Source organism: Plutella xylostella, chromosome 3, assembly GCF_932276165.1.
Source record: "Plutella xylostella chromosome 3, ilPluXylo3.1, whole genome shotgun sequence".
Lineage (NCBI taxonomy): Eukaryota > Metazoa > Arthropoda > Insecta > Lepidoptera > Plutellidae > Plutella > Plutella xylostella.
The window spans coordinates 8,539,057-8,551,579 of NC_063983.1; the positions used below are offsets into that span (position 1 = coordinate 8,539,057).

At 38.3% G+C, this 12,523-nt stretch overlaps 1 protein-coding gene and 1 long non-coding RNA gene across 2 annotated transcripts in view; one reads left to right on the plus strand and one right to left on the minus strand.

The window, feature by feature from the left end:
* The window catches only part of LOC105383469 (chromosome transmission fidelity protein 18 homolog), a 50,649-nt gene extending 45,503 nt beyond the window's left edge, over positions 1 to 5,146 (plus strand). The window contains exons 16-17 of the mRNA XM_048622745.1: positions 68 to 125; positions 4,692 to 5,146. Of these exons, the coding sequence (XP_048478702.1) occupies positions 68 to 125; positions 4,692 to 4,795 (162 nt within the window). The 3' untranslated portion in view covers positions 4,796 to 5,146. The remainder of the gene's footprint in view (positions 1 to 67; positions 126 to 4,691) is intronic.
* A 3,606-nt stretch (positions 5,147 to 8,752) lies between these two features.
* LOC105383444 overlaps positions 8,753 to 12,523 on the minus strand; it is an 83,072-nt gene continuing 79,301 nt past the window's right edge. Inside the window, exons 9-10 of the long non-coding RNA XR_007267072.1 lie at positions 9,422 to 9,555; positions 8,753 to 9,036 (exon numbers count right to left, since the gene is read on the minus strand). This is a non-coding gene — a long non-coding RNA (uncharacterized LOC105383444). The remainder of the gene's footprint in view (positions 9,037 to 9,421; positions 9,556 to 12,523) is intronic.

Sequence of the window (12,523 nt, forward strand, 5' to 3'; positions counted from 1 at the left end):
AACCACATAACATCGCAATTCTCCTTAGGTGAAATATTTATATTTAAATCCTTATTTTCTGTTACAGGTACACAAGGACTTCTTTGGAAGAATCGTACCCATCGTGGAATCGTCACAGCGAACAGGTAATATGCCAACATTTTTTTATTTATTTTTATTTTACAGTTTTAGATTATATGCATTTTTCTTATACTTAATTATAAATTTATTTTTATTTCGAGTTAATTCTTTACTAAAAAACTAGAATGAAACTAAACTTTACATGAAAAAAATAGAGCTCTCTACGTAATGTAAAATCTTCATGTTTAAAATCAAAGTTCTTTTTAAGGATGATCCTATAAAAAAATAGTGCAAGGACTCATCTTTCGTTACATTTTTGACGAAGTTATTCCTAAATACCTAAACCAATAAGAAATCCCCTAGTTATAATAAATACCTTGACTTTCATTTGTCGGCTTGTTACTACATGAATAAATTCAACATGCACTATTTTCTTCTCACGCGCTGCTTAACCATTTTAGGTCATCTTACGAGAATCGCAGTATACTATATACAATAAAAACAACAAAAAAAACACACACACTCACGCCTTGTACTAATGTACTCCCTTGCGGGGTAGGCAGAGATGCATTGCTGCACCCACTTTTCGCCAGAGTGTTATTTTAGTCATATCCAATACCAGAATTAAATTTCAGGTCATCTCACGAGAATCGCAGTATACCAGATCCAATACCAGAATTAGATTTTAGGTCATCTTAAGAGAACCTTACTGTACCCAATACCAGAATTAGCCCCAAGCTCATTACTCAGAATATCTACTGTATATCCGCTCTAAACCCTTTCTCATTATCCCATCAGTCGAGTCACACGTCGCGTTATCCTCTCGACTATTATTTTCAATTATGATCTTCGCTAAAGGGTTTTCGACTATTAATATTCATTTTCCGACAGCCCCCCGGTGGAACACCTGATCCTACCCCCTTAGTAATCGATTCTCGAGTCGATTTCGCCGTTTCCGAGTGGATTAATCGAGTCTTCTTTGTCGGGTGTCCGCGGAATTTGAAATATGATGATTTTATGGCGGGATTATTAGGTGGTTGTTTGGATGATTGTTCGTTTGAATTAAGTGTATTTTCAGTCGCCACGCTACCGTGTTTGAATAAACTCAGAATAAAGCTACATAATAATCATGATGATCTAAAGCTATTTAACCCAAATTCAATTTATCTCGAGTGAGTAACAACTTTCCTCAATCCTGAAAAACAATAAGACACATAAACTGTATAAAAAATACATTCAGAACATAACAAAGCAATTCTCCTCACCTACAAAGCGAGCGGCAGACGGCTGGGTACATACGCAGACATATTTCATTTAGCCGGCGAATTCATTGTCTTGTCTTATATTCAGATTGCCATCCGCCCCCCTCCCCTACCCCCCGAGATGACTGTTTAACAATCTGAACGTGATTTGTGAAGAGATTGAGGGAACATTTAAGCGAATGAAGAGAGCTGAGGGACGGCGGCCATCTTGTTATAAGTGTTTAAATACATACCTATGTATAATGTATATGACCATTTAAAGAAGCCTGAACCATGTGAGAAAAGTTTTGCTTCGCGCTCACTCACATCGCGCGGCCTCGAGAGCGAGCGCGACGGATAACTTTTGTCACGTCTTGACGTGCGCCTCTTGCGCCCCGTGCTAGGCTAGCAGATGGATTATTAGCAGTGGGACGCGATTAAACGTAACGACAATTTGAATTTGGTATTTCTAAAATACTTTGACTCTACGACTTTTAGAATAAACGCGAAAAATATTGCTCTTTCACACCAAATATTATGTTAGTTGATCAAGTGTTATTGTTATTTACAATGTCAATTTTTGAAAACCCATTTTTTTAGAATTTTTGCTACTGTAGGTATGTATACAGACAGATGGCTGGTACTGTATCCAGTACAGAAGCACCTATCAAACATGGTATCTCTGCTATGTGAGTCGAGAAACCTTTATTTCCTCTCATATCCAGTTAGATGAAAATGTGTAATCTTAATATAAGTGTGAAGTCGAATTTTACCCATATTTACTTAACGTTTAGGTCACATAGACCTGCAGCCTACTGTACCGGCGGAGAGAGCCGGGCGGAGTTGTAACAAGGGTTTCAACTAAATTAATTGTTCTCTCTTGTATGTGCTTAAAGGCAAGTCTACATTTGGCTAAGCATTTTCAGGTTTTACTGAAAATATAGGGAGTGTTGATCGGGATGTGTTTCAACATAGATGTTGTCCACGAACTTAGCTTTCCCACATAAAGTTTTACTTTGAGTATTCTGGGATAAAAAAGCAGCCTATGTGTTAATCTGCATACGGGCATATAGGCTTTCTGCATACTTTCCAAATGTTCATGAAAATGTAGTGTTCCTTCTTACTTCCGTAAAGAGTTACACAAGTACACTCCTGGCCCTGTAGCACAGGGCGCTAATAAGACGAGACAAAAGTTCTCCGTCGCGCTCACTCTTGAGGCTGCACGATGTGAGTGAGGGCGATGCAAAACTTTTGTCACGTCTTATATGCGCCGCGTACTAGTCCTTCTGAGCAATTATAAAAGTTCCAGTGACAACACCTTACCTAGTGGATGGAACTTTTTCATTCCTCGTCAGTGTACTTACCAACTTTCGTGTTTATATTAAATTTCATTTTTTTTATTTACGAACTCGCGTTTAGACACTACTCACTACTCAAGCGGTATAAAAACTCGCACTATGCATGTATGCATTATATGTAATAGCTTGGCGAGTATACATAGGTATATGTAACTGCTATCAGGAAATGTCACTAATAAAACCTGACCCTATATACTAGGCCCGCAGTGTGCACCACGCCTAACCGATCCTCGCTACAATCGACTTTACAGTTTGATTCATCAGCTTACGCCGCCAACTTTGTTAATAACCGGAGTTAAACAATGAACCGGTTATATTGTAATTATTCCCGGATTGTTTCATCCGGGCCCGTGATTGGTCGGGATTCTCATTATATTCTGTCGTGTTTACTTTGCTTATCCGGCTACTTTGTTGGTTTGGATGTGATTGTTGAATTGACTTGGCTGAGAGGTATATGGAGGATGATTTTACATAAGGTTTTAAGTAAGTGTTTTAACTGAACGATCAAACCTACAGAATACTAGAATATAAAAAAAACTATGAAAAGTGGGCGATTCATTTAATAATTATAACACCGTTAAATAGCGATAATCTATCTTTTTATCAGTAATCTATCTCCTAGCCAAAGTAATTACAGGATCTTTCTTCAAACATTAAACAACGAAAACTCATAAAGCACAATCATCATTGTCCATTTCTAACTTTATCTTTAAACCAGTGATATCCTCTTATCAACACCCTCTCCTTACCTATAACTAAATAAACTCAACAATCAATACCTAATGACAAGTGTAATTGCCTAAAACCCTTACACTAGATAATTGCCAGTAATGGCAGCAGGCGACAACGCGACTACACATTACACATGTAACAACTTGCCCTCCCTCGGGAGAGCTATGAACCCTTTACAATTACAATATTACAATTACATGTAGCAAACAGGGTGGGTAATTGTGTGCGCGACTTGGTTAGGTGAGGGTGCAGTGGAAGCTATAGATTGTAAGATTTGTAAGCTAGCGATAGATCGCTCATTTAGGATTAGGTTAACACTAAAATCGTCACTGAACAAAAATTATTGTTTCTTCATAGGGAAATGTATGTATGAACGGCGATTCACGTAGGTAACTATGACCAAAAATGGTGACACAATGATGTTGATTCTGAAGGCAGAAATTCTAATTTTAACGCTGTCAAACTAAAAAATTTGCTAGCATAAAATGACATTTACGGAAACAATCATAGAGTCGAATTTTAAACAAAGAAATTAAGGTTTTGACAGCATTAAAATTAGAATTTCCGCCTTCAGAATCGGCATCAATATTGTCAATATGAGTTCTTGAGACAATTCCGGTGTTGTCTGAAAAAAAAAACAGCTTACATAGCGAAATAGTAACAAATCACAGGAAAATTTGTGATAGAACTTTTTGAGTGGATTGAACGTTACTAATCTATACCCCCAACCTTAGCACACTAGCTCAGCTCCCAGTACGCCCGACCCCACAGCTAGTCTTACTGCCCCGCGGCCCCGCATCTGTGGCACCAGTCTCCGCCACATCGGTGAACCAGCCAGCACATTGTTTGTGGTTGCCAATCGCTGCGAGCGGCCGCAATATGCCAATATGCTTCGCGCTAACTATGGATGATGATGATTCTGTTTGTTTAGTTTTTATGTTGTTTTACGGTTGGGTTGTACCGAAACTAGGTAAATTAAATAGCGGGTCCTATCCAGGTTGCATCTTTATCGGTGTACATTGTTTATCGCGAATCACGATGGAGGTGTTATCTTGTCGACAAGCAGTATGTAGCCTCTTGATTTGAAAGAGTAATATACAAAGTTGACCAAGCCAAACTTGCAAGTAACTGAGCATATACAGCATTAGCTGAGCTTGCGGCCTTTTGGAAGGTCTACCATTCATCGTCATTATAGGGCAGTAACCTTCGACTGCCTGACATACCTAAGCCCCCAGTGGTCAGGTGACATGTTGTGACATGTATTATTGTGTATAAATAACGTATATCCCCTTGTCCGCAGGTGCCGCCCGCGACCTGATCTCGTCAAGCAGCGTCTTCTATCAGTACAGAGAAGGATTCAACAACGCCGTGCGAAGATCTGTCAAGATGATAGATTTGTTATAGTAACTGTAACCTAACGTCACAGGTTTGATAGATTGACGAAAACTATAGAAGTTTACGTTTTCTCGCATACAAAGTGGCGCCTCTAGCGGAAACTCATTAAACTTTTGAGAGATAATGTATGCAGGTGACAGAAGAAAACCAAAACTTTTTGCGTTTACGTAAATTTAAAAACCCGTACTAGAGAGTCAGGACGCACCTGTACGAAAATAAGGGAACTACTGTTGAAATAAGGGATTGGAGTTTTGCGATCCAAGTTCGAAAATTAGTGATTATGTGCCTTTTTTATTTGTGTCCTTCTATTACTTATGGAGCATTGTGTTCATCATCATCAGCTATCAAGGCCATGTTTGTAATGACTTAAGTGTAGTTAATGTTGTATAAATATGTAAGTCCTGTAAAGTTTATAATTACTTAATAAATTATGTTTTTTTAACTATAAAAGTTTACTTTCCATTGCTTTTATAGGGCCTCCCTACCCTACCTACTTTATTTTACCTAACAAACTAACAAACTTATAGATACCAAAGATACCTAGTGTCCGATATCGGCCAAAAGCTCTTAATATTTGTATGAGGGTAGATTGAAATCAGCCTACTCCTTTTTGTACGGTAGATAAATTTTATTATGACTAGATGTCAGTCTTCGTCGGGTTGTTCTGCCACTGTAGTTCGGCGCCATTGCGTGAATTTGGGAAATATCGGTTAAATATTGCCAGCTACCATTAAGCATTATATTTTTTTGCTATAAAATAAACAGAGAAGTGAATTTTGTGAGTGAACATAAAGATTCCTTCGGATTTCATCTTTGAGGGGCCCCCACGCTGAGTCCTGGACCTCGACCATGAGCAAAACCTTTCATATTTATTTATTTGTTATTAAATTTATCTAACACCTAGGTATGTTGTAGACAGATAGAGCCACTATTCGGTATTTGAAACACGCCCAACTTTCCACTTCAAATGATTACAACATTTAAATACCTCTTTATTATTTACACAATAAACTTCAGACAATTCATCCGTAAACAATTGTTTATAGCCATAAGATCTGTTTTCTTCACCTGAGCCAGAAAGTTAGTCACATAAATCTGAAATAATATACATAGTGGGAACAGTTTGTAACTGTAACTTCACTCGTAAATATATCAACAATTATAATTTATGCGTTTCATTTGAAAGGAATTGTCTTAACTTCGGTACAGTTAATATTTTGTTGTTAGTCATTATGGGGAAAGCAAAGTTAGTCGATATTACAAGCAGTGTTTTTGTTCGTTTCATGTCATCAATTTTTTTTTATTGATAAATACGGGTAGGTAAATGTGTATAGTGATACATTTATTTTGAAGTGAGCGCATTGAAGCGACGCAATATGAATTGGACTGGCCACACCCTCCGAAGTAGTTCTGATCATGTACCTAAAAAGGCGAAGGATTGGAATCCTCAAGGAATAGAAAGCATGGACCAGACCTGGCGACGCAAAAATCAGGAAGTCTTGGAGAGAAATCAAACACGATGCTCAAGACCGGTTAGGACTCTGGATCTGGTCACTGTGGATCTCTAGGGGACATAGGACACTAACAGAACTATATTTTGAAAAACAAATATTGTGTATGATCAATGATCATCAAGATTTTATCGGATTCTAGGTCCCGAAGCTACGTTGTCGTGCCAGCCTGAATAACTCAAGGTATTCATATTTATTTATCACTTACATCACTACATAGGATATAGGAAAGTCGCTTCCCGCCTCTGTCTGGATGTATGTAACTATAGAACCGATTTTGATGCGGTTTTTTAAATAGAGTTTTAATATGAAGGTTTTTAAATGTGGATATATGAGAGAACCATTGATTAAGATTTCATCATAGTATAGGGAAAGGGGGGAATTGTAAGTATTACTACGAATTGAACGCGTGCGGACCGGCGGGCAAAAGGTACTTAACATACAGGGTATTGCAATATTTATATACATAGTATGCCGAAAGGGATGACTTGGGGGTTATCCTAAACAACTTTTGTTGTACGGCTTTTAGAAATTCGCATAATATGATCGTTAATGACAATAAACTCGTGCCCGTGCCTGATCAATGCAGAATGCGTTTTTAATTTTTAGAGGTCCCTTTGGAGTTGGAATCTATAAAAACCGTGACTCGCTATTAGCATTACCCATTTTATTCATGCCTGCACAAGTTATTATATAACGCAGAAAGATGCATAGCGAGAATTATGTAGTATCATTAAATAAGCTAGTTTATGTGTTGATTCTTACTTACCTGTAATTCAATAAATAATTCCTCTTTAATCCGAAGTGTACCTACCCCTCCACTGTTGGACATAAGTATTTCCACAACACTTTTCTTAGTCACACTAGTCTCTTTAATGCAGGCTCTAACAGCTACTTCAGAAAATCGGACAGGGGTTTTAGGGGTGTCCCACGGTACGGGTCATCCTCAGTAGTTTATCCTCGGGAACTGGTCTATAAGTAACCATTGAATAAAAACACATAATATACTTGTATAATAATGGTATATTTTGCAGTAGATAATAATTAAAACAACTAATGCCTCATGTGACTTACTACGCTATATTTATATACTTTTTACTTAACTAGAGCAACGTGACCGAATGTTATTTGGGATTGATTGTTTTAAGTTCATCAAAGGTTCATGAACAGTCGATTGTCCCGCCAATAGAACGATAAGTCACTTAATCGCGGGACAACCGAATGTTGGTGAACCTTTCAGAATCTGTCAATTTAGTATCTGAGATTAAAAAACATAATTTAGTTACTATTCTATCAAGTTGTTTATGTATGAAAAATTAAGGCTGTGCCCGCGCATCCAATTCCACCAATGGTGCATTTTGCAGTATGGTTTTATTCAACTTAAGTATCTATTTACAAACATTACGCGGGCATATGTATTCTTGATGAGAAGGATACCTTATTTAACTTCTATATTGTGTTACTTAGGTATACAGGTTGGTGACAAAACAGGGTAGATATGTAGGTACTTTACAAAGGTATTTAAATAAAAAATGTAGTTATCAGATTTTGGTGAACAGACTTCAGTACCTACCTAACTTGTGACATATTTTATTATCTTGATATAATAATATTATAAACCGTAACCACTTATAATAATTTCTAAAGAATACTATTTACAACAATTATTTAGATACAATACAACATACGAACATCAAATTCTACAATTTTATAACCATTTTGTTTTATTTACAATTTTAAGATTTTATATAATTCATGCGTCCTTTACTAGGTTTTGGTCAAATATTGCAACTGAATATGTACAATTTCAAACCTTATCGTGTAAGTACAAGTGTTAGTGTTAATATTATTTAAGTTAGAATTATGACTTATCTAAGTTTTATTTATGGCACATAGAGTTGGCATAAGACTTTTCGTATATGGCACGTGGGAATTCACGAAAATTAAACACAATGTATTTATTTACTATTTACAACATTTTGTGTTTCTAAATATTTATTCATAAGTATTGTTATGTCCGGATGTTACTTGAAATTTTCAACGTTTTCCGTTTTGAAAGTGCTTCATACTTATAATGGTAATAAAGTTGATTAACATTTTATTTTAGATCCAAGCGAAGCCACCAATAACTACAGAGCAGCACAATTAGAACAATCCAAGACAAAAATATGGAAAACAAATAGACCCATCCAACAATCAACTAAAAACCGTCCTCCTCACTTGTGATGATTTGTGATGTGAATTCATTGGTTCAATGGTTGTCACTAGGTTGAACTTAAAACGGTTTGACAGTAAACAAAATGCTGTCAATTTTATACCTACTTACTTTTTTATGTGACAAACCATCTTGTTCCTATAGGTATTGTTAAACATTCAGTATTACCCCCAAAAACTATAAGCATTACTCATCAAGTGTTTAAAATAAAATTAAACAGAACTATCAGGAGTTCAACAGCGCTAAAAGTATGTTAAATAAACACTGTCTAATTTTTCATGGTAATCCCTAAGACTCCAAATGCTTAGGCGGCTCCGCAGTAGGCGGCGGGTTCTCATGCGGCATCAGCTGCAGCGGCAGCGGCGGCAGGTGCAGCGGGAGCAGCGCGCGCTGCTGGAAGCTGGCCAGCTGCTGCAGCAGCGCGGCCGAGTGCTCGTGGGCCTTGCGCCGCAGTTCCGCCACGGAGGTGGACCGCGCCTCCTCTTTGGGGCAGCACGGGCAGCCCCAGCCTGAGGAGAGGAAGTCTGTTGAACGGGAGCGGGGGTTAATATTAAGGTTTAGATTAGGGTTGGTTGTGGGTAAAAAATGCCTACCTATTTATAAGTACTTTCATATTGTTGCTAAAATTAGGTATTTTGAATTTAACACATTATCGCTAGGTTAAGTTTGTCCAAATTTTAAATAAGTACTTACATAACTATAATATTGTTCTATCGGATATAGGTATAGGGGGACAGAATAATTTGTATTACTTTGTAATTTATTAGTTCTTTAATTTTTACCCAGGTATGGCAATGGCAACTGGCAAGACATTGCCACTGCAACCTCCTCATTGCCACGCGGAGCATGTCATTGAGACTGCCCATTCTTCTCCAATCCTAAATCAATCATAAAACACCAAAAACTCACCTTTCAAAGGGAAGAACGGCTGCGACAGATGGTTGAGGTGCTGCGACAGGTGCGACAGATGCGGGGGCAGGAACAGCGGGGGCGGGGGGGGCGCGTCCGCGGCGGCTGAGGGGGACGAGCGGTACGCGTTGGTGCTGGAACAAAGATGATACTGTTATAGCTCTGTGGTTCTATAATCTAATTGCAGACTGTATGATTCTTTTCTGGACGCTTCCGTGCTTCGGATGGCATGTTAAGCCGTAGGTCCCGGTTGCTGTTTCGGCAGCAGTCCTTAAGCCTAGTCAGAGGCCTTCGGGCAGCTTGAAAACATCTGACAGTCGGGTTGATGATGATGATGTTTTAAAAAGCATTATATCAAAATCGGTCAAACAATGGCGGAGATACAGATGGGCAATGGGCATACCTACAGACGAATTGAAAAAATCCTCCTTTTTTCGAAGTAGGTTAAAAAAGAGTATCCCTTTATTAAGTATTGTATACAGGTTTATGTTGTAGTGTATGTATGTAGAGGCTGGTAGTGAAAGGGCGCAAACTTATTTAAATATCAAGGATTTAATTTTAGCCACCACCAACCTAGACCACGGTGATAAACACTTCCATACTTAGGTAGTCTGAGATTTGGGCATCCAGATTCTATTTAGTCACGTAGGTTAAGCCTAATAAAGCATCGGTTCGGTCAACCATAACCACAAAACAAACAAAATTAAGATTCCAAATCCAACCTAGTCACGCTTGTTCAATGCCATCCATCATCATGAACTTTATATTCTACCTATTTCATAGGATCTACCTATTTCATAGTTAACCATTGACGGATTTTATGTTATGTTTAAATTTTATTTTACTTAGTTATTTAAGTTTGTTTTTTAATTACTATTCTTTTTGTACCGTATGATTTGTATCTTAAATGCTAACCAAATATACTACTTTCACCCTAATCTTACTCAAAATGTTGACAACAAGCCACCTGTTCTCAAATGTTACAGTCTGCCTACTGGTTACTCACGGCACAGGCTTAGCCTAGTGTGAGAACCCTAGCTACCATAGTTTTTTTTAATCTGGTCCAAATAATTTATAACTGTTTTATATTCATAATATTTATTAAGATAACCTGTGTAAATTTTTTGGTTAAATAAATTTTTTTTCATTTTTTCATTTTTCATCCATTAAACAGTAATCGGCTCAAACAATCGATGTTGAAACGCAAAGTTATAACACTATTGGCTAGGGATGGGACTCGCTAGGGATGGGACAGACGGCAGCAAAAGTGTCTGCATCTTGTTATCGGCTCTTTGATGTGCACAAATTAAATTTGGAACGCAACCAACCACTGCCCCCTCGGCGTGGGGCAAGGCGACGATAGCCTCGCTCTGATTGGTCGAGAGATAGCCGAGTTTTTAACATAATCGAATTTGGATGGAGACATTATGGGCCGGTTTAAATTAATTTGTAACCTTTGATATGGAAAGTTTGGGTCGTGTTTCAAACGAAATTAAGAAAAAGTTTAGTAAATGTATTTTCGTTTTTTATACACTGATATCTAACTAGGAAACCCAATCAAGTAGGTAGTTCCTACAACTACTACGTACCTACCTATAAAGCGCTGATGCACTTTGCTAATTATTTCATATTTTTTGCAGTTTCATCAATTAGCACTTCATACACTTTTTGGTAAGTCCACCCCAGACATAACCTCCATGACCCGACAACTCGCGGCTCTAGAGGGGTTACTCTATAATACGAAAAACTAGGTTTCAAAGCGTTGCTACACGAGCCACGACTCTCTTGTATTAAACGTGCCAATTGCAGCTCCAGACAGCTCCATTGCATTTGTTTTTCGTCATCTTCATCATCATCAGCCAATAATCATCCACTGCTGGACATAGGCCTATCCCAAGGAGCGCCACAACACTCGGCCCTCGTCCTTTCTCATCCAGCCAGTACCGGCTACCAACGGACAGGAGGGCGTCCCACGCTGCGTTTGCATGTTCGTACTCTCTCAACTCGAGAATTTGTACCGTTTTTCGTCAATATAGAGTAACCCTCCAGTCGCTCGCACAATGAAATCTGCGTCACTCTGCGCCACTAGGTGTCGCCTCCCGCATTCCCTCAGTGCATAGCTGATGTGCCGTGACGCGGGGACACAAGGGGAGAGGCAGCGGGGAGGGGGCATGGTTTTAACGGATAGAATTATAGTGTTAATAAGTCTTGTGTGTCGGTATTTGTTTAGGGGGGATTAGATTATAGGTATAGGAAATAAGCCCTACTTCAGGGTTGTATCATTACGACCTAACAGCCTTGCCACACTTAGAATTGTATGCCAGAACGATAACAGTAACTGTTGTATCGCTTTCATATCCCATCCAAAGTAGTTAATGTGTAAGCTGACTGGCTAAGACACTATAATGATCCTACTATAGACGAAGAAGCAAACCCATAGACAAACTTATGGTAAGATACCTAATTGTATCTAACCTGTTTCTAAGCCCCGCTACCGCGTGTCCCTTACCCAGCCACCCCAGACAGCAGTCGTTCAATGGAATCAAAGGATTTGTGTTTATTACAGTCGCTAATAATTGATGACGTCTCGCACTAGACTGCGGATCAAGGACACTGCCGCAGCGGTGATTATAGAACCCAGGATAGATCTTGAGATGAGTTATTTAAAGAGTTAATATATCCATGAATCCCAGGATCATGAATGACACTTGATCTAAATAAATTATACTTACCTACATTTTCACCAGTTATGTAACAGTATTATAAATCCTTTGGGGACCATCTTCCTTATTTGTAAATTCACATCACTGACTAAAGAGGCGATTTTTGCAAATTGTCATAAGGTTCTAGACCTATTTGAAATCGTGTGATTCAGGTCCAGATGTATCTACGGTAAAGTGAATTCGGTCCAAATGTATCTAGGGTAATGTAAAATTATGTTCTTTTTACACATTTCTTTCCAGGCGTAGCTCCTAAACTACTGGGAATACCAGAGCTGTTGCTGTGAATTCTAATGACGCTATTCTGCCTAGAAAAGGAAAAATCGGGTTGAACTTTTACACTCTGAAGTAATAACATGATATTCCCTACTCCCATGGTTAG